This window comes from Thalassophryne amazonica, chromosome 1 (assembly GCF_902500255.1).
Source record: "Thalassophryne amazonica chromosome 1, fThaAma1.1, whole genome shotgun sequence".
NCBI lineage: Eukaryota > Metazoa > Chordata > Actinopteri > Batrachoidiformes > Batrachoididae > Thalassophryne > Thalassophryne amazonica.
In genome coordinates this window covers 43,736,860-43,762,978 of record NC_047103.1, presented here as the reverse complement: position 1 = coordinate 43,762,978, position 26,119 = coordinate 43,736,860, and the positions used below count along the sequence as shown (strand labels likewise).

Below are 26,119 nucleotides of genomic sequence, written 5' to 3'. Positions count from 1 at the left end.
AGGCCCAACACCATAGTAGGAGAAACATGCCATATCATGATGCTTGCACCACCATGCTTCACTGTCTTCACTGTGAACTGTGGCTTGAATTCAGAGTTTGGGGGTCATCTCACAAACTGCCTGTGGCCCTTGGACCCAAAAAGAACAATTTTACTCTCATCAGTCCACAAATATTCCTCCATTTCTCTTTAGGCCAGTTGATGTGTTCTTTGGCAAATTGTAACCTCTTCTGCACATATCTTTTATTTAACAGAGGGTGTTTGCATGGGATTCTTGCAAATAAATTAGCTTCACACAGGTGTCTTCTAACTGTCACAGCACTTACAGGTAACTCCAGACTTTCTTTGATCATCCTGGAGCTGATCAGTGGGTGAGCCTTTGCCATTCTGGTTATTCTTCTATCCATTTTGATGGTTGTTTTCCATTTTCTTCCACGTGTCTCTGTTATTTATTTTTTTTTTTTGGTCCATTTTAAAGCATTGGCGATCATTGTAGATGAACAGCCTATAATTTTTGCATCTGCATATAAGGTTTCCCCTCTCAATCAACTCTTTAATCAAACTACGCTGTTCTTCTGAACAATGTCTTGAACGTCCCATTTTCCTCAGGCTTTCAAAGAGAAAAGCAAGTTCAACAGGTGCTGCTGGCTTCATCCTTAATAGGGGACACCTGATTCACACCTGTTTGTCCACAAAATTGACGAACCCACGGACTGAATGCCACACTACTATTATTGTGAACACCCCCTTTTCTACTTTTTTTACTAATAGCCCAATTTCTTAGCCTTAGGAGTGTGCATATCATGAATGCTTGGTCTTGTTGGATTTGTGAGAATCTACTGAATCTACTGGTACCTTGTTTCCCATGTAACAATAAGAATATACTCAAAACCTGGATTAATCTTTTTAGTCACATAGTACTACTATTATTCTGAACACTACTGTAAATAAAAGAAAGAGAGATTGTAGCGCCAGGTACCATTATATCTTTAAAAGTATTATTTTGAGGTGCTCTCTCAAGATAGAGCTGCTGATAGAGGTAAACTGACATAGTACTTAACGTCATCCCTGAAAACGTAACAGAAAAGTTATAGATTGAAAGGAACTCCTGTCTGACTTTATTCCAGTTTGTTGATAAGTCGTCTACATCTTTGTTTCAAGCTTGTGCTCGGTGCCATTGTGGTACACCGTCAGAGTGATTGGAAAGTGCATACTGAAGCGGATACCCTTGTTAATTAGAGCCCGACACGCCTCGTTGAAACCTTGCCGCCTCTCTCGGACTGAAGCAGATAAATCCTGATGTATGAAGATCCACTAACATTCATATTCTAGATCACGTGTTGCTCTCGTTGCCATTATCCTCGGTTTGTCCCTGGGAGTTGTAACGTTTTAATAATCACCGGCCGAGGACATCCACCTCACGGCTCCAGTGCACCTGGTCGATTTTAACACAACAATTAGTGCCAGGGCTCGTTTGTAAGCCAAGCACAGTGCAGTGGACAGCCAGGTTTCAAAGAAGTGGATAAGGTGTTTTCCTCCGTGCCTTAAGAACCCAGATGTTACCCGTCTGCTCTGGGTCTCCATTTAGCAGCCATTACCTTGATTTATTTCTCTGCTTCAGCAAGTCTCCCCTCTAACCTGGTTGTCAGGTTTCACATACATTTTATACAATAACTTGTACAAAATGTAAATAAATGAGCTCAGTGTGAACACGTCTCTAGTCAGCCATCATCACGTGATGCCCATCATCTTTTTGATGTTGTAACAGAGAGTATTTTGGTGTACTCCAGTCTAGTCCTTTACAATATGAAATGTCAACAATAAATAAACCAAACAAAAATAACAAAAACTCCTTAACCTTCAGCTCAGTATTTCTGAACCTCAAACCAAATGAGTTGTATGTAACATGCTGTTTATAATCCCATGCTGCCTCCTAGTGTGGTGGACAGTATAAATTTTCTCCATAGTACTGTCAGGAACAAACCCTGATGCACATCATTATGTAACGTTAGGTTTAAAATGTTAGGCAGAAACAATGCATTTTGGCACAGAAAATCTCCACAATGTATTGATGAATGTGGGTGCCACAGTGACACAGCATGCTGTCATTGGATTCTAATTAAAATTGGGCTCTCTGGGTTTGAAGAGTTCTGCAATCAAAATGACAAGCACATGAAGGCAACAAGAAAACCTCCTTCACAGAAGTAACAAGCAGTTCGTTTTTATGTCTGTGGAAGAGGTAAAAACAACAGTTTGGTGCTCGAAACAGTATACGATGCATCCAGAAAGTTTTCACAGTGCTGCACTTTTTCTTTCCTCAGAATTCTGCACACAATACCCCATAATGAGAATGTAAGGGTTTTTTTTTTTATTTTTGCAAATTTACAAAGAACAACAACAAACTAAGAAATCACATGTACTTAAGTATTCACAACCTCTGACATGAAGCCCCCTGGGGCAAATTCAGTTTATTGGACATGATTTGTAAAGGCACACACCTGTCTACATATAAGGTCCCACAGTTGACAGTGCATGTCAGAGCACAAACAAAACATGAAATCAAAGGAATTGTCTGTAGACCTCTGAGACAGGATTGTGTCGAAGCACAAATCTAGAGAAGGTACAGAAACATTTGGGCTGCTTTGAAGGTCCCAGTGAGCACAGTGGCCTCCATCATCTGTAAGTGGAAGAAGTTTGGATCCACCAGGACTCCTCCTAGAGCTGGCTGACCAAATAAAACTGAGCAATGGGGGGAGAAGGGCCTTTAGTCAGGGAGGTGACCAAGAACCTAATGATCACTCTTTCAGAGCTCCAGCATTCCTCTGTGGAAAGAGGAGAACCTTCCAGAAGGACAACCATCTCTATAGCAACCCAACAATCAGGTCTGTGTGGTAGAGTGGCCAGACGGAACTCCTTTGTAAAACGGAACATAACAGGCTGCCTAGAGTTTGCCAAAAGGCACTTGAAGGACTTTCCAGCCATGAGAAACAAAATTCTCTGGTCTGATGAGACAGAACTCTTTGGCATGAATGCCAGGTGTCATGTTTGAAAGAAACCAGGCACTATCCCGACAGTGAAGCATGGTGGTGGCAGCATCATGCTGTGGGGATGTTTTTCAGTGGCAGAAACTGGAAGACTAGTCAGGATTGAAAATGAATGCAACAATGTACAGAGACATCCTGGATAAAAACCTGCTCCAGTCGCTCTTGACCTCAGACTGGGCAAGGTTCATCTTACAGCAGGACAATGACTCTAAACACACAGCCAAGATATCAAAGGAGTGGCTTCAGCACAACCCTGTGAATGCCCTTCAGTGACACAGGTAGAGCCAGAAATGAATCCAGCTGAACAACTCTGGAGAGATCTGAAAATGGCTGTGCACCGATGCTCCCCATCCAACCTGATGGAGCTTGGGAGGTGTGGCAATGAGGAAAACTGCCCAAAGATAAGTGCGCCAAGCTTGTGGCATCATATTCCACATCTGTGCATTAGCACTCTTGCTTGCCTCTACTGGTGGTTGCTCTCACTGCGGTATTGTATCACTTCCTGTTCCGGAGCACAGCGGTGTTTTTCTGTATCTGTTAGCTGTTTAATCTGCGCAGTTAGATTGATCTAGTTATCTAGATTACGATTTGTTTCCCAGTGTAATCTTTACGTGCCTTAACTAAAGCACTCATTCTGCTGAATCACCTCTAAATTATTTACACATTATTCACTTTGCGTGTTTTTAGGAATCCGCTAGCTTAGCGTAGCTACTAGCTCTTAGCCGATTTAGCATGGCGGCTTCTCCTGTCTCTCCCGCACTTTTCTGCTCTGGGTGTGAAATGTTTTAGTTCTCCTCGGCCTCCTTTAGCAGTAATGGTACTTGTAATAAGTGTAGCTTATTCGTAGCTTTGGAGGCCAGGCTGGGCGAATTGGAGACTCGGCTCCGCACCGTGGAAAATTCTACAGCTAGCCAGGCCCCTGTAGTCGGTGCGGACCAAGGTAGCTTAGCCGCCGTTAGTTCCCCCCTGGCAGATCCCGAGCAGCCGGGAAAGCAGGCTGACTGGGTGACTGTGAGGAGGAAGCGTAGCCCTAAACAGAAGCCCCGTGTACACCGCCAACCCTTCACATTTCTAACCGTTTTTCCCCACTCGACACACACCCGCCGAGGATCAAACTCTGGTTATTGGCGACTCTGTTTTGAGAAATGTGAAGTTAGCGACACCAGCAACCATAGTCAATTGTCTTCCGGGGGCCAGAGCAGGCGACATTGAAGGAAATTTGAAACTGCTGGCTAAGGCTAAGCGTAAATTTGGTAAGATTGTAATTCACGTCGGCAGTAATGACACCCGGTTACGCCAATCGGAGGTCACTAAAATTAACATTAAATCGGTGTGTAACTTTGCAAAAACAATGTCGGACTCTGTAGTTTTCTCTGGGCCCCTCCCCAATCAGACCGGGAGTGACATGTTTAACCGCATGTTCTCCTTGAATTGCTGGCTGTCTGAGTGGTGTCCAAAAAATGAGGTGGGCTTCATAGATAATTGGCAAAGCTTCTGGGGAAAACCTGGTCTTGTTAGGAGAGACGGCATCCATCCCACTTTGGATGGAGCAGCTCTCATTTCTAGAAATCTGGCTAATTTTCTTAAATCCTCCAAACCGTGACTATCCAGGGTTGGGACCAGGAAGCAGAGTTGTAGTCTTACACACCTCTCTGCAGCTTCTCTCCCCCTGCCATCCCCTCATTACCCCATCCCCGTAGAGACGGTGCCTGCTCCCAGACTACCAATAACCAGCAAAAATCTATTTAAGCATAAAAATTCAAAAAGAAAAATAATATAGCACCTTCAACTGCACCACAGACTAAAACAGTTAAATGTGGTCTATTAAACATTAGGTTTCTTCTTCTAAGTCCCTGTGGTAAATGATATAATAATTGATCAACATATTGATTTATTCTGCCATAACAGAAACCTGGTTACAGCAGGATGAATATGTTAGTTTAATGAGTCAAACACCCCCGAGTCACACTAACTGTCAGAATGCTCGTAGCACTGGCCGGGCGGTGGATTAGCGCAATCTTCCATTCCAGCTGATTAATTAATCCAAACCCGACAGAGCTTTAATTCATTGAAAGCTTGTCTCTTAGTCTTGTCCCATCCAAATTGGAAGTCCCAAAAACAGTTTATTTGTTATTATCTATCGTCACCTGGTCGTTACTGTGGTTCTCTGTGAATTTCAGACCTTTTGTCTGACTTAGTGCTTAGCTCAGATAAGATAATTATAGTGGGCGATTTTAACATCCACCAGATGCTGAGAATGACAGCCTCAACACTGCATTTAATCTATTATTAGACTCTAGTTGGCTTTGCTCAAAAAGTAAATGAGTCCACCCACCACTTTAATCATATCTTAGATCTTGTTCTGACTTATGGTATGGAAATAGAAGACTTAACAGTATTCCCTGAAAACTCCCTTCTGTCTGATCATTTTTAATAACATTTAACATTTACTCTGATGGACTACCCAGCAGTGGGAATAAGTTTCATTACACTAGAAGTCTTTCAGAAAGCGCTGTAACTAGGTTTAAGGATATGATTCCTTCTTTATGTCTCTAATGCCATATAACAACACAGTGCAGAGTAGCTACCTAAACTCTGTAAGGGAGATAGAGTATCTCGTCAATAGTTTTACATCCTCATTGAAGACAACTTTGGATGCTGTAGCTCCTCTGAAAAAGAGAGCTTTAAAATCAGAAGTGTCTGACTCCATGGTATAACTCTCAAACCGTAGCTTAAAGCAGATAACCCGTAAGTTGGAGAGGAAATGGCGTCTCACTAATTTAGAAGATCTTCACTTAGCCTGGAAAAAGAGTCTGTTGCTCTATAAAAAAAGCCCTCCGTAAAGCTAGGACAATCTTACTACTCATCACTAATTGAAGAAAATAAGAAAAACCCCAGGTTTCTTTTCAGCACTGTAGCCAGGCTGACAAAGAGTCAGAGCTCTATTGAGCTGAGTATTCCATTAACTTTAACTAGTAATGACGTCATGACTTTCTTTGCTAACAAATTTTAACTATTAGAGAAAAAATTACTCATAACCATCCCAAAGACGTATCGTTATCTTTGGCTGCTTTCAGTGATGCCGGTATTTGGTTAGACTCTTTCTCTCCGATTGTTCTGTCTGAGTTATTTCATTAGTTACTTCATCCAAACCATCAACATGTTTATTAGACCCCATTCCTACCAGGCTGCTCAAGGAAGCCCTACCATTATTTAATGCTTCGATCTTAATATGATCATCTATCTTTGTTAGTTGGCTATGTACCACAGGCTTTTAAGGTGGCAGTAATTAAACCATTACTTAAAAGCCATCACTTGACCCAGCTATCTTAGCTAATTATAGGCCAATCTCCAACCTTCCTTTCTCTCTCAAAAATTCTTGAAAGGGTAGTTGTAAAACAGCTAACTGATCATCTGCAGAGGAATGGTCTATTTGAAGAGTTTCAGTCAGGTTTAGAATTCATCATAGTACAGAAACAGCATTAGTGAAGGTTACAAATGATCTTCTTATGGCCTCGACAGTGGACTCATCTCTGTGCTTGTTCTGTTAGACCTCAGTGCTTGCTTTTGATACTGTTGACCATAAATTTTATTACAGAGATTAGAGCATGCCATAGGTATTAAAGGCACTGCGCTGCGGTGGTTTGAATCATATTTGTCTAATAGATTACAATTTGTTCATGTAAATTGGGAATCTTCTTCACAGACTAAAGTTAATTATGGAGTTCCACAAGGTTCTTGTGCTAGGACCAATTTTATTCACTTTATATATGCTGTCCCTTAGGCAGTATTATTAGACGGTATTGCTTAAATTTTCATTGTTACGCAGATGATACCCAGCTTTATCTATCCTGAAGCCAGAGGACACACACCAATTAGCTAAACTGCAGGATTGTCTTACAGACATAAAGACATGGATGACCTCTAATTTCCTGCTTTTAAACTCAGATAAAACTGAAGTTATTGTACTTGGCCCCACAAATCTTAGAACATGGTGTCTAACCAGATCTTACTCTGGATGGCATTACCCTGACCTCTAGTAATACTGTGAGAAATCTTGAGTCATTTTTGATCAGGATATGTCATTCAAAGCGCATATTAAACAATATGTAGGACTGCTTTTTTGCATTACGCAATATCTCTAAAATCAGAAAGGTCTTGTCTCAGAGTGATGCTGAAAAACTAATTCATGCATTTATTTCCTCTAGGCTGGACTATTGTAATTCATTATTATCAGTTGTCCTAAAAGTTCCCTAAAAAGCCTTCAGTTAATTCAAAATGCTGCAGCTAGAGTGCTGACGGGGACTAGAAGGAGAGACATATCTCACCCATATTGGCCTCTCTTCATTGGCTTCCTGTTATATTCTAGAATAGAATTTAAAATTCTTCTGCTTACTTATAAGGTTTTGAATATACAGTCCCATCTTATCTTAGGGACCTCGATAGTACCATATCACCCCAATAGAGCGCTTCGCTCTCAGACTGCAGGCTTACTTGTAGTTCCTAGGGTTTGTAAGAGTAGGATGGGAGGCAGAGCCTTCAGCTTTCAGGCTCCTCTCCTGTGGAACCAGCTCCCAATTCAGATCAGGGAGAACAGACACCCTCTCTACTTTTAAGATTAGGCTTAAAACTTTCCTTTTTTTGCTAAAGCTTATAGTTAGGGCTGGATCAGGTGACCCTGACCATCCCTTAGTTATGCTGCTATAGACGTAGACTGCTGGGGGGTTCCCATGATAGCACTGTTTCTTTCTCTTTTGCTCTGTATGCACCACTCTGCATTTAATCATTAGTGATCGATCTCTGCTCCCCTCCACAGCATGTCTTTTTCTTGGTTCTCTCCCTCAGCCCCAACCAGTCCCAGCAGAAGACTGCCCCTCCCTGAGCCTGGTTCTGCTGGAGGTTTCTTCCTGTTAAAAGGGAGTTTTTCCTTCCCACTGTAGCCAAGTGCTTGCTCACAGGGGGTCGTTTTGACCGTTGGGGTTTTACATCATTATTGTATGGCCTTGCCTTACAATATAAAGCGCCTTGGGGCAACTGTTTGTTGTGATTTGGCGCTATATAAAAAAAAATTGATTGATTGATTTATTCAAGAAGACTTGAGGCAGTAATTGCTGCCAAAGGTGCATCAACAAAGTACTGAGCAAAGGGTGTGAATTTTTAATTTCATAAATTTGCAAAAAAAAAAAACCCTTTTCATGTTGTCATTATGGGGTTTTGTGAGTGGAATTTTGAGGCAAAACATTAATTTTGGAATAAGGCTGTAACATAACAAAATGTAGAAAAAGTTATGCACTGTGAATACTTTCCGGGTGGACCGTACATGTGTGCACATAACTCTCAGGTGCTCATTCATACTAGAAATCACTGATGCACTGGCAAAAAACACGAATTGAAGCGCTTCTCTGGAATAAAAGCAGCATGACAGATTGTAGGAAAACTGCTTTCTTCTGTTTCTGCTGCACATAATTTATTTTACACAGAAATTATTTTAGCAGGCCTGAGTACCTCAGCGCCTGTTACGGTATTGTAAATATTACAGTATATGTATCATATCATGACTGGAAGAAACCTGTCATGAAATTTCAGACACCATGAAAGAAATAATGTCATTTCTTACTTTAGCATCTCCTCTGCCTGCATCATTCCTATCTTTGCAATGGCTCTTTAAGTCTATACTCCAGTGTGTTGCAAACCATAAGATCCTGTAGTGATTACTGTAAGTATCTATCCAGTTGGTTTAATGCACTTTAATTTCTTCCCTTCAGGCAAGCACAGTTCAGGGGGTGCTCAAGCTCCCCCTGGATTAGCCATAACCCCGCAAGGAAATAATGGCACACTTATTTTCATTTCATCCCAGTGTTTTTAAGGCCTTGTCCCACAGAAACTGAACTTTCCCTATACAATCTTTTTTGTTGTCATTTTAAAAAATGTTTCATTCAAGAATCTCCTTTCCTCCAAATCCAGTGAAACCACTGAAATGCTGCAGTATTATTACCTGGCGTATGGTGCTGTAATGCATTCACACAAAAATGGAGCAAATATCAATGTAGCAACTGACTTAGAACTTTACAAAGTGGCACACAGAGTAAATAATCATCCATCTAATCATATCTCGATAAGCCACACGTGTGAAGTGGGATGGATTATCTCAGCAAAGAAGTGCTCACTCACACAGATTGTGAACAATATTGAGAAATGTTTTAGTTCAGCTCATGAAAAATGGGAGCAAAAACAAAAGTGTTGCGATTATATTTTTGTTCATATATAAGTCACACTATGCTCCTGTGTGTCACGAAGGAGAATGTGGTTGAAGCCAATGCAGAGAAGAAGGTGGCTGGCAAAAATAAATAATAAATAAATAAGACACAGTCTTTATTGTCAGAATCAGGGTTTTGGCAGAGGTTGGCACACAGAAAGTCGGTTAGATCATGCAACATCTCCATGAGTGGATTGGCAGGTGGCAGATATTAATGTCAAAACATGAAAAGCATCAATGGTTGCTGCCAACAGTATCCAATAAATGACAGGCAATCTCAAAAACACACAAGGGAAAATCAATTTTCAGTAATAACAAGGCAGCACTAGGGCACACTAGAATCACAGCATTCAGGTGACATGGGAAGAACACATGGCTTAAATAAACTGAGAGGTGATCACAAATTGTGGAGAGGGTGAGGAAAATTTACTAATGGGAATCAGCTGAGGAGAGACAGTATCACAAATAAAACAGGAAGACAGAACCAGGAACAGTCACAGAGGGAGACAGAGGACAAGGACAGACACAGACATGAATCATAACAGTATGAGTGCACTGTGGCCTTGCTCATGGGGTGTGCGTGCCTTGAAATGGACACATTGGCCACTATATAAATAATGTTGAAGTGAATTGAATTTATTTCAATATTATTTGTATTTAGGGTCAAACAGCACCCCCACCTACAGTCTCTTGATGGCAGATGAACAGAAGAATGATCACATTTTTGAGAGGTATGTGTCTTGAGAGCCATCTAGTCTTCTAATGTGACTTTTTCAAATGCATAACTAAATGTGTATTAATTAAAGCTACAGTGTGTAGGATTAGTGTAATCTAGTGGAGAGGTTGCAAATTGCATTATGCTGTCAATGGTCATGATTTTAGTTCCCTTCATGTTTTAGCTTCTTTGGTGAAGGGGATTCATGCTATCTTGCCTTCTCTAGTGATAAAGATATGTATGATTTTCCATTTTGCAACAAAATGAGAATTGTTAATCTTGTTCACCTGCCTACCAACCAGTCGGCAGTATACATTAATGCAGCAGATAACTGAAACAATCATTGGAGCAATTTTAACTTTTGACCCCTGTACAAACCGACACTGACCTTTGTCACCATTCTCCGCTGTTTTAATCCCATAACTCCATAGATTCAGTTACAGACCATCCAAACCATACCTTTTTAGATTCTTATGATCAGGCAAATATGTGGCATAGGTTTCAATATGAGTGGAGCATCTTTTAATTTTGACTCCTGTGTAATTCTTCAATTGACCTCTACCTGAACGCCAACTGAAAATTCAAGTGGCCAAGTGTTTTTTTTCAAAAGAGGATTGTCTGAGGACTATTCTGCCGAATTTGATGCTTTTATCACCATTTGCAGGATTCCGCTCTAAATATTCTCTTATCTGCTGCACTACAATGGGCAATGAATAACATTTCCACTAATAAACACCATTAAATCCTACATACTGTAGCTTTAAGTGCATCTAAATCAGAAATATGAACATGTTTCTATGCAGTTCTTTGACAGCTGCTTTGTGTTAGAGTTATAAATGTCACACTTGTGGTGGAGCTGAACAGATATCTGACTTCACTGGCACACGTACTGTGGGGTACTGTGATCCTGATCTGATCCGGATTGTGGATGTTCTGGACATTTGTATTTAATATTGAAAAGCCCATTTGTTGTAAATTTTACATTTTATCTCAATCAAAAGTGCCTCAGTCAGTCTCCTTTTTCTGTTATGGCTGTTTGTCTATCTTCCAGTTATCAGTCAGAAACCAAGAGCCAATAAGCAATGACAAATTGTGTATAGCAGAGATACCAATGTTATTGTTAATGTTCTAATTATCTGTAAAGGAATTCAGAAACCAAAAAAGTTGGAAAAAAAACTGACATCACAACAAAACTTTGATTCAAGTACATGAACTACATACATACTCCTGACATTTGATCACATCTAATTTAGCTTATAAAAAGTCACTTGTAACAGGACTTTGACCTTCAAAATGTTTTCCAAGGTAAAATTATGTGGAATTGGAAACTAGTGTTGGCGGAGGTTTGCGCTCTACATGTGTGGTGCTCTAGTTTAGTTTTAGTTTGAGCTGAAACATCATTGGAAAGATTTGAGAATATTAACGGTAACATGTAGGTCAGCCTCAGTTTCTTTGAAATTCTCAAAAACAGTCACAACAGACCAAGAATCACAGTAATGTGTAAGCAGAGAGAAACCATCATATCCTTACGGATTATATGTTTGACGCTTTAGTTGGTTAAATGTGCTTTAAAGAAATTAGTTTTCATGTGCAACTGCATAGACATTGTAGGTAAGAATACAGATAAAAAAGCTTATTAAAAATATAATGCAATATACCTATACTCACAGAGGTCTCCAGGTCCTCCTTATTTTTTAAGTGTGACTCTTGTTGTCTGTGTGGTAAGGAGCATCTGCTTCCTTTGCTTTCTCCCTCGCTCTGTCTCCCATTCAGTGAGACAGTGACAGCTGACCCTTTCACCCTCATGTGCTTATTTTGGCCTTCAGAGCACGTCAGTTATTTTCATCGTGTTCTGGAGTGGCCTGCTGCGCCTGCACCCGTCACAATCAATCACAGCTCTTTGCAGATCTGATACCCTTCTGACACTGTTTCATACCGTTCACACAGTCACACCTTAGTCATGAGACTGTGGAAGGACCTGCAGGTTTTTCGGGGGCTTTATGTTGTGCTCACAGTCACGTGATTTTGGTTATTGCAACAATCTAAATGACACTGTTGAATGGGAGACTCAGTGGAGTGGTTGAGGAGCTTTTTGGGGGGCTTGGGTGGGGTTTTGTGCTGTGGAGCAATTTATCATCTCATGTTCAGGTCAAGTCAGGTCAGGTCTTGGAGCATGTGCTAGTGCCATGTCCATTATATGTGTGTGTGTGTAAGAATATCCAGGAACTGCTTGGCATATTTCTTTCACACTGCAAATGTAAGCTAACTCCTTGCATTACATTAATGTGGTCAAAGGTCAACGTCAATCAAGGTCTTTGAATATTTTTGAAAAATCACATTTTTTGCAGTCACTTTGAAGCTAAGAGAGGTAGAAACATGAATTCAGGTGCATATGAATCAGCAAAGAGAATATCATCTGCCGATTTACATCACAATATGATAATGTCACCAAATGATGGTGTTTCACATTCAGTTATTAAAAAAAAAGAAAAACACACTTTCCCCAATGAATATGAATCCACGGACTACAAGGATGATGTCAAGTGCATATGAATCAGCAATAAGAATACCCTCTGTTATTCATATGTGTGTGTCATGATGCCATCACCAAACTGGCAGGCAGATAGAGAGCACATACGTCTGTCATGGCCACATATTCTCCACCACCAAAATACCTACTTTCAGTTGCATTTAGCATTACACCTTGTTTCCTAAGATTTGTCTATATGCTCATAAAATTTCACAAGATTCATTTAGAACTTTTTGAGTTCAGTGGTGCTATATTTCTAATATTGTTCTGATCTGGGATGCTGAATATGGTCTGGTCCGACTCAAAAATTCCATTAAATTATTCCAAAGACACTGAAGTCCAATATCATTGATCTTTTTTTTTAATGAATGAAATATTACTGAATCTTTAAAATGTAAAAAAACAAAACAGATAAACACTTTTCCTCCTTGGTGGATGTGATGATATGACTGTGACATTAAAATAAAAAAAAATCTCACATTTTCTGAAATACTTTGAACCAAAGAGAGCATGAAGGATGATCTCAAATACATATGAATCATCAAACAGACTGCCATATGTTGATTTGTGTGTAATACCACAATGTCATCATATTTTTATCATATAATGTCACATGACACAATAATTTCCATTTCGAGTGGCTGCCAGTTGCAGATATGGTGGATTTTGACAGGTTTATAGATAAAAGGGGATTTAGATTATGATGCAGAAAAACTCACTATTCCACCTGAATCCATTATATGCAAGTTGTATTTTATTTCAGAAACTGCTGATCTACTGGGATTTTCACACACAGCCATCTCTAGGGTTTACAGAGAATGGTCTGAAAAAGAGAAGATATCCAATGAGCAGCAGTTTTATGGACAAAAATGCCTTGTTGATGTTAAAGGTTAAGGGAGAATGGGCTGACTGATTTAACAGGCGACTGCGTGATGCTATCATGTCAATATGGACCAACATCTCTGAGGACTGTTTCAAACACCTTGTTGAATCTGTGCCATAAAGAATTTAAAAGCAGTTCTGAAGGCAAAAGACGGTCCAACCTGGTAGCAAGGTGTACCTAATAAAGTAGCCGGTGAGTGTATGTGTTCCATCTACTTTATCGACATTCATAATAATGTAGATATCATTATTGGTCTATCAATCAATAAAAGTTTTTGATCAAAGTGCAATGCTCATAAGGAAGAGATGTTTGACTTAGCAGTTTATCTCAACAACTGGCTCTCACACAATTAATGCTTCTGAAGTGGTTGAAGGAAAAGGTTGTTTGGTGCTCACCAACTTGAGAAGCTGCAGTTTTTCAAAATCAGTGTCCCCTGTTGTTTTCTTGCCTCTTTCTGGACCAGATTGCCACCTACAGAGACACAATACTCATGAAATAATGAACTGTCAGCGTTGCAAAAATATTGTTGTAAAATTATGGACTTCAGTACTTTTTGCATCAAAGATAAAACCTGTCTGATTACAATTATACAGGGTGTACCCCGCCTCATGCCCTGTGACTGCTGGGATAGGCTCCAGCCCCACCATGACCCTTAATTGGAGTAAGCGGTTGAAGATGGGTGAGTGAGTGAAAACGTCTTATTATCAATGCCAAATTAATTGACAAGTACTGTTAGAGCAGTGCCAAACTGCTACTATTTGGTAACTCAATAGTTTTGGAGCAGGGTTTTTTTTTAGAGGATGCACTCAGTTTGGGCCTGAGTTGCGTGTTTTGGTATTTTGAAGGTCAATGGTAAGGTCAAATGCTAAATATGTGCTTTCATGTCAAGGACTGTCTAAAACATGCCTTTTGGTCCATGTTGTCCACCTGTTTAAGGGCCCCTTCACACATAACACAATTGAGGCAGAATGGTGCACAAAAGAGGAGTCAAATGTCACTCGTGAAAAATCTGACCTGCCTCAAGCACCTGTACAGCTGTTGCTACAACCATTCACGCACACCGGCAGCCGAAAGTGCCCTGGGTGTGCTCATTCGATCCCCCTCTCTGCAGGTGTCGGCTAAATTCCAGGTGTCATCCAACACTGCTTGCTGGACACTTAGAAAAGGCGGGACTATTCGTGCTCCGGGTATGAGAGTTGAGAGCAGCTGACCACATTCTAGCTGTTTATGAAAACTGTCTAAGTGCCCCACGAGTGTGGCGTCACCAAGCAATACACATGGGTGTGGCTGTGCTGAACACGCTAGACCAGCAGATGTGGACATGATAAGCATGCACTGCTTCATTCATGTCATTTCATGACTGTACTTCTATGACCATGGGTCATCTACAGAGCAACAGAAGGTTCATACTTGTATTGTCCTCTGGTTAAGAGAGATTCAATAAATTGCAGTGTTTTTTTATGGTGTGTGGTTTTTATTTTTTTCTCCACAGTAGTGGCACAGTGTGGTGCCACACATTCCAGCTGCTTGCACTGTGTTCGTGCATGAGTGTGCATGAAACCATCATTGTTGTATCATGCATGCCTTTCCGACCGTGTGTCCCTCCCGATAGCAGGTGGAATGTTTCGCGGTTCCCCATTTCATTTTTTTGTTCGCAGATTTTATTCTGGTTTCTGCTTCTTTTGCTCAATGTTGTGTTATGTGTGAAGGGGCCCTAAAAGATGCTCTGCAGCGCAGAGTCCTTTGACCTGCAAAAAAGTAGTTCACGCTTTAAATGTGTAGACAACATGACTGATTTCATATTTTGTTTGGGATCTCTTAATGAAGGTGACATTCCACGTCCCAAAAGCCAGGGGCTGTGAGCATGGACCGGGCCGCCGGGCCACCCGCCCTCGACCGCCACCCAATCCTCTCTGCACCTGACCCCCATGGCCTCCTCTGCAGGTGGTGAACCACAGAAAGGAGTCAGTTGAGGTGGCTCGGGCATCTTTTCCGGATGCCTCCTGGACGCCTCACTGGAGAGGTGTTCCAGGCACGTCCCATTGGGAGGAGGCCCCGGGGAAGACCCAGGACACGCTGGAAGGATTACATCTCTCGGCTGGCTTGGGAACGCCTTGGGTTCCGCCGGAGGAGCTGGGGGAGGTGTGTGTGGATCGGGAGGTCTGTGTTGGGAAAGTGTAGGAACACGGACCCACAACAGGGGGCGCAAATGAACGGACAATGGAATAGGTCAAATAACAACACTTTACTGTTGCGAACGTGCACAACAAACACAACAAATTACAACAATGGACAAAGGTCAATTCACAAAGGTGTCGTGTGGGCAGGCTCGAAGATAGGAGATGCCTCTCCAAAGTAGAACCGGAACCACACGGTTCCCTCCGCCACAGGACCCCGGGAATACTGGAGCCGCCAAGTTCCGAACTCCCAGGTGGCCACTGCCTCCGCGTGTCGGACCTGGTACTGCTGGCGAGGAACAAGAACACAATTAACGTGGGCGCGTTTGCACCCAGCAACCTGTACGGCAGGGAAGCTACCTCCACCTCTCGTTGGAGAAAAAAGTCTGCAATCACTCACAAAAATCACAAAGGTTACTGTCAAGCAGTCAGCTGAGATTATTACCTTCCAGGTAGAACGATATCTCGGCGATGAGGTGGAGATGCCGTCCTGCTGATATACCCCAGTGATAATTGCCGTCAGCTGTCTCAGGTGATGGGTGACAGCTGTTACCGAGGCTGCTCCTGTGGGGCGGCGGCGCCCTCTGGTGGTGGTGGCCAGCAGTACCTCCTCTTCAGCGGCCCACACACAGACCCCCCCCTCAACGGGCGCCTCCTGGCGCCCGACCGGGCTTGTCCGGTGGCGGACGGTAGAAGTCTGCCAGGAGGGCCGGGGTCCAGGATGAAGCTCTTCTTCACCCAGGGCGTTCTTCGGGACCATACCCCTCCCAGTCCACCAGATATTGAAAGCCCCGCCCATCCGACGGACGTCCAACAAACCGGCGCACTGTCCAAGCCGGCTCGCCATCGATGATCCGGGCAGGAGGTGGTGCCGGACCGGGTTGTACAGATGGGCGAGGTTGATGGGGCTTGAGCTTCGACACATGAAACACCGGATGGATCCGCAGTGAGGCTGGAAGCTGAGCCTCACTGCGGCGGGATTGATGACCTTAAGGATTTTAAACGGTCCTATGTACCTGTCCTGTAGTTTAGGGGAGGCCACTTGTAGTGGGGATGTCCTTTGTGGACAACCACACTTCCTGCCCGGGGCGATACGTAGGGGCCGGGGTCCGCCGCCGGTCTGCATGGGTCTTCGCCCTCATCCGGGCCTTCAACAAGCAGAAACGGCGGCGCGCCACACCCGACGGCACTTCCGCAGGTGGGCCTGGACCGAGGGCACACCGACCTCCCCCTCAACCACCGGAACAACGGGGCTGATACCCCAAACACACCTCAAAGGGGAGAGGCCGTTGGCTGATGACACTTGACTGTTGTGGGCGTACTCGATCCAGGCCAGATGAGTACTCCAGGCCGCCGGGTGCGCGGCTGTCACACAACGCAGTGTTTGCTCCATTTCTTGATTGGCCCGCTCTGCTTGCCCGTTGGTCTGGGGGTGATACCCGGACGAGAGACTGACCGTGGCCCCCAGTTCCCGGCAAAAGCTCCTCCAGACATCGAGGAGAACTGGGGACCGCGATCGGAGACGATGTCTGATGGTATCCCATGCAGGCGGACGACGTGGTGGAACCAGGAGGTCCGCCGTCTCCTGGGCCGTAGGGAGCTTCGGGAGGGCCACGAAGTGGCCGCCTTGGAGAATCGGTCCACTATCGTGAGGATCACGGTGTTTCCCTGGGACGGCGGGAGGGCCCGTGACAAAATCCAGGCCGAATGTGGACCAGGGGCGATGAGGCACGGGCAGCGGCTGTAGCAGTCCCGGAGCCTTGCGATGGTCGGCCTTGCCCCTAGGTCACAGGTGGTACAGGCCTGGATATAGTCCCGGACGTCGGCCTCCAGGGACGCCCACCAGAAGCGCTGCCGGACAACTGCCACGGTTCTTCGCACCCCTGGGTGACAGGAGAGCTTAGAGCCGTGACAGAAGTCCAGGACTGCAGCCCCTTGCCTCTGGTGGGACGTAAGTCGTTCTTTGGTCCAGTCCCGGGGTCCGGGCTTCGTGCCAGGGCCTCCCGGACGGTTCTCTCTACGTCCCAGGTGAGGGTGGCCACGATAGTGGACCCGGGATGATGGGTTCCGGTGGATCCGACAACTCCGCTTTGACCTCGTCTTCGTGTACCCGGGACAGGCATAGCCGACTTCTGTTCTTGGTCCCGGGCCGGTAGGTGATGCGGAAGTCAAAACGGGCCGAGAAACAGTGACCACGGGCTTGCCTGGGATTCAGCCGCTTGGCGGTCCTGATATATCCAGGTTCCGGTGGTCAGTGAAAACCGTGAATGGCACAGACGTTCCCTCCAACAGGTGTCTCCACTCTTCAAGAGCCTCTTTCAACCGCAAGGAGTTCTCGTTGCCGACGTCATAGTTCCGTTCAGCCGGGGTCAACCTGCGGGAAAAATAGGCACACGGATGAAGGACCTTATCGGTCTTCCCACTCTGGGACAGCACAGCTCCTATCCCTGAGTCCGAGGCATCCACTTCAACCACTAACTGGCGACTAGGATCGGGCTGCACCAGAAACGGTTGCAGACGAGAAGCGCCGTTTCAACTCCTTGAAACGCGGCATCGCAACGATCCGACCAGGGTGAAGGGGACTTTTGGTGAGGTCAGGGCTGTCAGGGGGGCTAGCAACCTGGCTGGTAGCCCTTAATGAACCTCCTGTAGAAATTCGCAAAGCCGAGGTACTGTTGCAGCTTCCTACGGCTTGTGGGGTTTGGGGCCAGTCTCTCACCGCTGCAACCTTGGCCGGATCAGGAGCGACTGAGTTGGGGAGATGATGAACACCAGAAGGACAAAGAAGTGCGGTGAAACTCACACTTCTCCGCCCTTAACCAAACAGCCGGTTCTCCAATAACCGCTGCAGCGACCTGACGTACATGTCGACATGGGTCTCAGGATCCGGAGAAAAGATGAGTATGTCGTCTAAATATACGAAGACGAATCGGTGCAGGACGTCCCGCAAGACATCATTAACCATGCTTGGAACGTTCGCGGGAGCATTTGTAAGACCCGAACGGCATGACCAGGTACTCAAAATGACCTAACGGGGTGTTAAATGCCGTCTTCCACTCGTCTCCCTTCCGGATCCGAACCAGGTGATACGCATTCCTAAGATCAAGCTTGGTGAATATCTTGGCTCCATGCAGGGGCGTGAACACCGAATCCAACAGGGTAAGGGGTATCGGTTACGAACCGTGATTTCGTTCAGCCCCCTGTAATCAATGCATGGACGTAATCCGCCATCCTTTTTCCCCACAAAAAAGAAACCCACACCCATCGGGGAGGTGGAATTCCGGATCAACCCGGCAGCCAAAGAGTCCCGGATGTAGGTCTCCATTGATTCGCGTTCAGGTCGTGAGAGGTTGTACAGCCTGCTGGACGGGAACTCAACGCCTGGAACCAAATCAATGGCACAATCATACGGGCGGTGCGGGGGAAGGATGAGTGCCAGATCCTTGCTGAACACCTCCGCAAGGTCATGGTACTGCACCGGCACCGTCCCTAGATTGGGCGGGGCTCTGACCTCCTCCCTGGCCTGGGAACCGGGAGGAACCGAGGAACCTAAACATACCCGATGGCAGTCTCGCTCCACTGGACCACTACCCCGGACGGCCATCGATCCGGGATTGTGCTTCAACATCCAGGGAAAACCTAAAATCACACGGGAGGTGGCCGGAGTTACAAAAAACTCGATCTCCTCCCGGTGATTCCCCGACACCACCAGAGTTACTGGTGGTGTCTTGTGGGTGATTGGAGGGAGTAGGAGCCATCTAGTGCCCGTACCTGCACAGGCGAGGTAAGCGCCACCAGAGGGAACCCTATCTCCCTGCCCATTTGCTATCAAGCAAATTCCCTTCTGAGCCCGTGTCCACCAGGGCTGGGGCCTTCAGGGTTAAATCCGCATAAAGGATTGTAACTGGGAGTCGTGTGTCGATGTGGTGTGTCCCACGTGAACGTCTCGCCCCCCCCCCCCTAGCCCAGTGTCTAGGGGCGGGCGTTGGTGTTTAAATCCGTTCGGGGCAGTCCTCGTACCTGATGCTCAATCGAAGCCACAAACAAAACACGCTCCGCGGGCCAGCCTCCTTTGTGTGACCGGTGCCCTAAATGTTGCCCTACTCGTGTCCATAGCTTCGTCAGCAGGGGAGCTGTGATCGCACGGAGCGCAGGGGCCGTGGAGCGTGGGGAGGGCGGAACGCGGTCGGAACCGGAAGGGAGAGAGAACGACGCGTGCCTGGCCACGCCCTTCGTCTCGTTCCCGACGGCGCTCATTTAACCGATTGTCCTAATCGTATGACAAGATCGATAAGCCCATCCAAATCCCGCGGTTCGTCCTTAGCCACCAGGTGCTCCTTGAGGACCAATGACAGTCCGTTTACGAAGGCAGCGCGGAGGGCAGTGCTATTCCAGCCGGACCTCGCAGCCGCGATGCGGAAGTCGACTGCATAGGCAGCTGCGCTCCGGCGCCCCTGTCTCATTGACAGCAGCACGGCTGAAGCGGTCTCTCCTCTATTAGGGTGATCGAACACTGTTCTGAGCTCCCTCACAAACCCATCATATGTCAGAAGGAGCCGTGAACTTTGCTCCCAGAGCGCTGTAGCCCAAGCGCGTGCCTCACCACGAAGCAGATTTATCACATAAGCTGCTTTGCTAGCGTCGGTCGCGTACATGACGGGACGCTGTGCGAAGACGAGCGAACACTGCATAAGGAAATCCGCGCACGTCTCCACACAGCCTCCGTACGGCTCTGGGGGGCTTATGTATGCTTCAGGGGATGGTGGGGGGGGGGTCGTTGGACAACCAGTGGAACGTCGCTGTCACGCACAGGGTCTACGGGAGGGAGAGCCGCAGCGGCGCCCGGAGGGCGCGCTTCCACCTGCGCGGCGAGAGCCTCCACCCTGCGGTTCAGGAGGGCGTTCTGCTCGGCCATCAAGTCTAACCGAGTCGTGAAAGCAGTGAGGATCCGCTGCAACTCACCGATTACCCCTCCTGCGGACGCCTGTGCGCCTTGTTCTTCCATTGGCCGTTCAACAGCCGGTTGACGCCCCTCGGGATCCATGACGCTGGCCGAGATATCCTGTTGGGAAAGTGTAGGAACACGGACCCACAACAGGGGGCGCAAATGAACGGACAATGGAATAGGTCAAATAACAACACTTTACTGTTGCGAACGTGCACAACAAACACAACAAATTACAACAATGGACAAAGGTCAATTCACAAAGGTGTCGTGTGGGCAGGCTCGAAGATAGGAGACGCCTCTCCAAAGTAGAACCGGAACCACACGGTTCCCTCCGCCACAGGACCCCGGGAATACTGGAGCCGCCAGTTCCGAACTCCCAGGTGGCCACTGCCTCCGCGTGTCGGACCTGGTACTGCTGGCGAGGAACAAGAACACAATTAACGTGGGCGCGTTTGCACCCAGCAACCTGTACGGCAGGGAAGCTACCTCCACCTCTCGTTGGAGAAAAAAGTCTGCAATCACTCACAAAAATCACAAAGGTTACTGTCAAGCAGTCAGCTGAGATTATTACCTTCCAGGTAGAACGATATCTCGGCGATGAGGTGGAGATGCCGTCCTGCTGATATACCCCAGTGATAATTGCCGTCAGCTGTCTCAGGTGATGGGTGACAGCTGTTACCGAGGCTGCTCCTGTGGGGCGGCGGCGCCCTCTGGTGGTGGTGGGCCAGCAGTACCTCCTCTTCAGCGGCCCACACAACAGTCTGGGCGGCTTTGCTTGAGCTGCTGCCCCTGCGACCCGACTCCGGATAAAGCGGAAGAAAATGAATGGATGGATGGATCTCTTAATGAAATGGGTCATGGGTTCGATTCCCACCTGTGGCCTTTTTGTGTGGAGTTTGCGTGTTTTCCCCGTGTTTGTGTGGGTTCTCTCCGGGTGCTCCGGCTTCCTCCCACATCCAAAGACATGCAGGTTATGTGGATTGGATACTTTAAAATTGTCGGAAGGTGTGTGTGTGACTGTGTTTGTTTGTCTATATGTGGCCCTGTGACAGACTGGTGCTCTGTCCAGAGTGTACCCTGCCTGACACCCTATGACTGCTGGGATAAGCAACCCTCAGTTGGAGTAAGTGGTTGAAGATGAGTGAGAGGGTGAGGATTGTAGGAATATATTTTGCCATGGCAAGATACCTAATGTTTTGTGTGTAATTCTAGAATGTTGTTTGTCATACAACACAAATGAATGAACAGGACAATTATACGTATTAACCTCCTCTGTGGCCTTTCAGTGTCAAGGTTGGAAATCTATGCCAATTTTGCATTGATAAATGATTATCATCATTAACCACTAAAACTCAAGGTTGTTTTCCTTGTCAACATACTGTATCTCCTGGGGGTGTAACATTTCACCATTATGAACATGAATTGGATTTTAAAAGCACATCACACGACTGCATCAATACAGGGACCTCTGAATTAATCTAAAGGTATTATGAACAAACTCCGTGGCTCAGTTTTTAACATTATAAATTGACTGAATTATGCTTGTTTTGCTGCTACCTCTACATCCTCAAATGCTCTTAATAGTTCAAAGGTCAGTGCAAGGCTTTCATGACACTGGTCACAGAACAATCACTGTGCCTGGGTGGTGGACCTGTTCAAAATGTCAAATGTTGCAAAATGTTTTGGGCCACATGTTGTTCTTGTTCCACTAATAAAATAAAGATCTGTTCCAAATTTTATTGTAATCAGACATTGTTTAGGGTCCTTCCACAAAGCAACAATTTTCCCCCAACAAGCAAAAAGTGGAGATGACTTCCAATAATATTCTCGTCTGAGTGACCAATCAACCACCACTTTTTGCAATTAGAAGCCATCACATGTACCTGTAAAAGAAAAATAATGGCATCAGAGTCTTCTCCAGTTAGGATGAAGCTGTCTTGCCAACGGAGGGAGAAGAAAATGTGTCACTCTGGGGGACCTCTAAATCTTATCTGATTGAGTTCAAATTTGCTCTGCACCTGTAAACCCCAAGTGGAACAAAAACAACATGTGGCCCGAAGCATCTCACAACTTAAATTTTTTCACTGTATAACATGAACAGCCCTACTGTGTGGCAGCGCTAGGTCATTATAACAGGTAAATGTACCAGTTGGCACATTACTTTCAGTTTACAGTTTCTTAATACTGTTACACCCTTTCAGAAACATTATTCTCTGCTACTTATGCTATGCTAACAACAACTGGTTTCTTCTGGGGTTTGTTTTCTGCTACTGCATGTGGTGCTGCCCCTTGTGGTGAGCACAAGACGAGCAGAGGCAGTGCCAGTGTGCTGCAGCACAGTAGAAAAAAACCTGAAGAAGGTCCCTGAATTTTTATGAATTATGTATTGTATTGGAAGGTAAACAATGCCCCTTTTTGATTTTTATACTGTGTCATGCAAAGTGAATGTCTACATTAAACAAAGAATAGTCTTGGATTGTATCGTATCCCTCCAAAGCGAATCACTCCATAATAAAAAGTATCATACCTCAGTTGTATCATATGAATCTATATGAAATATCAGATCATATTATTAGGGAAAGAATTTCTGTCAATTACTGTTCTTTTGTTTACCTTAGCTGTTACAACATCCTTGTCATCACTGTCTTGAAAAGGATAGGAGTTTTCCATGTGGGGTATCTCTGTGGGGCTGTCGAACACCTCATCCTCTGTATTCATCCATTGTGGGATCATGTCTGCTGTCTTGGCAGATCTGAAACTGTTTTTTACCTTGTGCTGTATGTCAGCTTTAGACTCAAACAGCGCCCTCAGAGCATCAATGGTTCCAGAGCCGCTCTGAAGGCTTCCCACTGACTTACTGTGCTTCAGGTTGGTCGAAGCTCGAGACATTTCTCTTTCCTCATTTCTCCTCATCAGAGACTGCAGCTGACTCTCTTTGCTGTCCAGCAGACTGCTCACATATGGCAGTGATGAGAGTGATGTTGCCTAATAGTGAAAATAAAAATGCTTGTTTATTTTTTGTTTGTTTTATGATTACAACAAACCTGTGAATTTTCACATAGGCACATGGGAGACTCAAGCTTAGATTTAATCAATTTCCTTGTGTGAAACTCCTAGCATGGTGGCCAAGTGGTCAGTCCACTTGGTATCAGTGTGGAGGTTTCCTGGTTCAAATCCCACCTCTGCCACATTTCTCCATATAATGGGGAGTTGTGTCATGAAGGGCATCTGGTGTAAAACGTGTGCCAAACCAACATGCTGTGGTGACCCCAAGGGAGCAACTGATGGGACTTCATTTTCCTTGTGTGAAACTCCTTTGTTCCACTCTACCATTTACTTATAGTTTTCTGTTGGTCATGTTGCCCATTGGTAGGGGTTCCTTGTGCCTCCCCTGGATGGGACACCAGTTCACCACAGGTTACTTCCCCAGCCAAAGACAGTACCTATTTGTAGCTGGGTGGACTGTGGTGATGCAGATTGTCCTGTCCTAGGACACAGACACATCCCCGGGAATCAAATCCAGATCTATATATTGGTAACCTCACTTCCTATCCCTGATCTACTACTCCACTGAATGTCAAAAATCCAACCTCTCATCTGCAACCTCTCATCTGTCATGACGATTGCCTGTTGGGGGTGAAATACAGTGGGGGCCTTTTCTGCCCAGTAACCACTGTGGTAACCATGAAGGCACAGCAGGAACTCAGATCATGAGACAACTAATGGGGCTGTGATGAAATAAGAAGTCCTCAATGGCTGATCAGGTGGAGGAGGTGATGCTTGTAACCCAAGGATTGTGAAGGCTACAGCAGGTCCTAAGAATCTGATCAACTGGGATTTTCCAGTCACTGGACCAGGCTAAGGATCTGTCAAGGACTGTGTGTTTGTCGGAGTGCAACAACATTCCCACGTTAAACAAACCCGTGCACAGGTGTTTCTCGATCAACTCTGAGTGTAGATTTTCTCCGTGTCCACCATCCTGTCTGGGAATTGAACTGTCTACCGTCTACATTTAAATTCTATTGTAGTGGTATACAGGGGCAAAAGGAAATGTATGTACTGCATGTGAATGAGAATACATGTACCATACGTGAGAGTGAATATGTATGTGTGAAGAGAAAATGTGAGTGAGAATAAATATACTGTATGTGAGAGTGAATAAAAACACATGTGAAGGGAAAATGGCACATACATTTTTCCTTTATGTAAGTATATTTATGCTCACATACAGTACATTCATGTCTGAAAATGTATGTTCCATGTGTAAGCTTGTATGTATGTGTCCGGGAAAATTATTATGTATTATGTGTGTGTTATGAATGGATGTGTTAATAAAAATGAATTATGTCTTACACATGCACTCATACTTGCCTGCTTTAGTTTCACTTCACTGTCGTACCTCGGTGTTGCCTGAGTGGACGCGTTCACTTCCACAGTGCTTTGATATCTGTCACACGTTCAAAATCAAAATCAGTCGTCTCTCAACATGTATGTAATCACTAAAAGCTGGAGAAGACGGTATCTTTTACCTGGCAACAAGCTGCGACACAGATACTTTCCAGTTCAGCAGCCGATCCTCTGTACAGGTGGGCAGGTCACATGATGCGCTGATGTTCCTCAGTGACTGGGTTTGCCTCAGATTACTCTTCAACGCCATAACTACGTCACAGTAGCACACAGTATGTGTGTAACTCTCTCACCTAGCATGTAATTAAGGATAATCAAAGATATGATATGGCTTGTTGTATTTTCACTAGTCATTCATTCACTTTCCATACTCGCTTACTCCAGTTGAGGGTCACGAGGGGGCTGGAGCCTCTTGAAATCATCTTATTTGGTCCTTTTCTGAACAAATTTCTTCAATCTTCACGAAGGGCACAGTGTTCACATCTTTTAATCCCAGGTCACATGGCACTAACGAAGGATAATTCAGCCCAAACAAAACAAGAAATCTGGACTTTCGGAGGTATCGTTAACCTTCGTTCAGCTTCGTTCCTGCAGCTGGCACTTTGTCAGAAATTTCAAACTGTTAAAAAATGTGAATGAATCCAGATGACAACGTTAATTCGTCCATATTCCGTTTTGCTTTCTGTCTTGACGGTTCCTTATCGTTTGCGTAGCCTCTATAACGTCAGTGTTCCGTTTGACTCTAGTCCAACTTCGTCCAACCTCCCAACTCTGACGTCTTGCATGAATGTTGACGATATCGAATGTTGACGAACAGATCAATAATTAAAGCTCCGACGAGCTGAACGGAACATCCTTGTATTGCTGATGACTCGTCCTTGTGTGGGACGAAAAGCAATGTTGTCATACAGAAACAATAGTGGTAAAAATGTTTTATCAACTACTTTAACTATTTACTCACATTCCAACCGTTTGTGGCTGGCCTGCGTGTGCACACACGTTATTGTTGTGAAGACAGACATCTCTCACCTGTTGTCAAGACAACCAAATCCCGCACCTGCAAGCACTGCGGACATGAGGAAGAGGCTGGCTGTGCTCGAACTCATACCCACTGTCACGTCATCATGAATGTTTCATTTTGATTTCGTTTAAAGCATCAA

General features: G+C 45.0%; 1 protein-coding gene across 1 annotated transcript; it reads right to left on the bottom strand.

Annotated features, from left to right (window-relative positions):
- Positions 1–1,142: 1,142 nt before the first annotated feature.
- LOC117518235 lies at positions 1,143–25,248 on the bottom strand. The gene is made up of 4 exons (XM_034179672.1): positions 25,082–25,248; positions 24,924–24,999; positions 23,166–23,537; positions 1,143–1,295 (listed from the first exon to the last, which is right to left on the bottom strand). Exons 1-4 carry the CDS (start codon positions 25,207–25,209, stop codon positions 1,143–1,145), a joined length of 729 nt encoding a protein of 242 aa, XP_034035563.1. The 5' UTR covers positions 25,210–25,248.
- Between the last annotated feature and the right edge of the window lie 871 nt (positions 25,249–26,119).

Bases quoted from the DNA above. Each gene is read 5' to 3' on its own strand.
- LOC117518235 (XM_034179672.1), bottom strand. From the start codon at position 25,209: ATGGCGTTGAAGAGTAATCTGAGGCAAACCCAGTCACTGAGGAACATC. The intron at 23,538-24,923 runs GCAAGTATGAGT...TTTCACTATTAG, and splicing joins GTGAAGTGAAACTAAAGCAG to GCAACATCACTCTCATCACT. The intron at 1,296-23,165 runs GTAAACAAAAGA...TTCATACATCAG, and splicing joins AGGATGTTGTAACAGCTAAG to GATTTATCTGCTTCAGTCCG.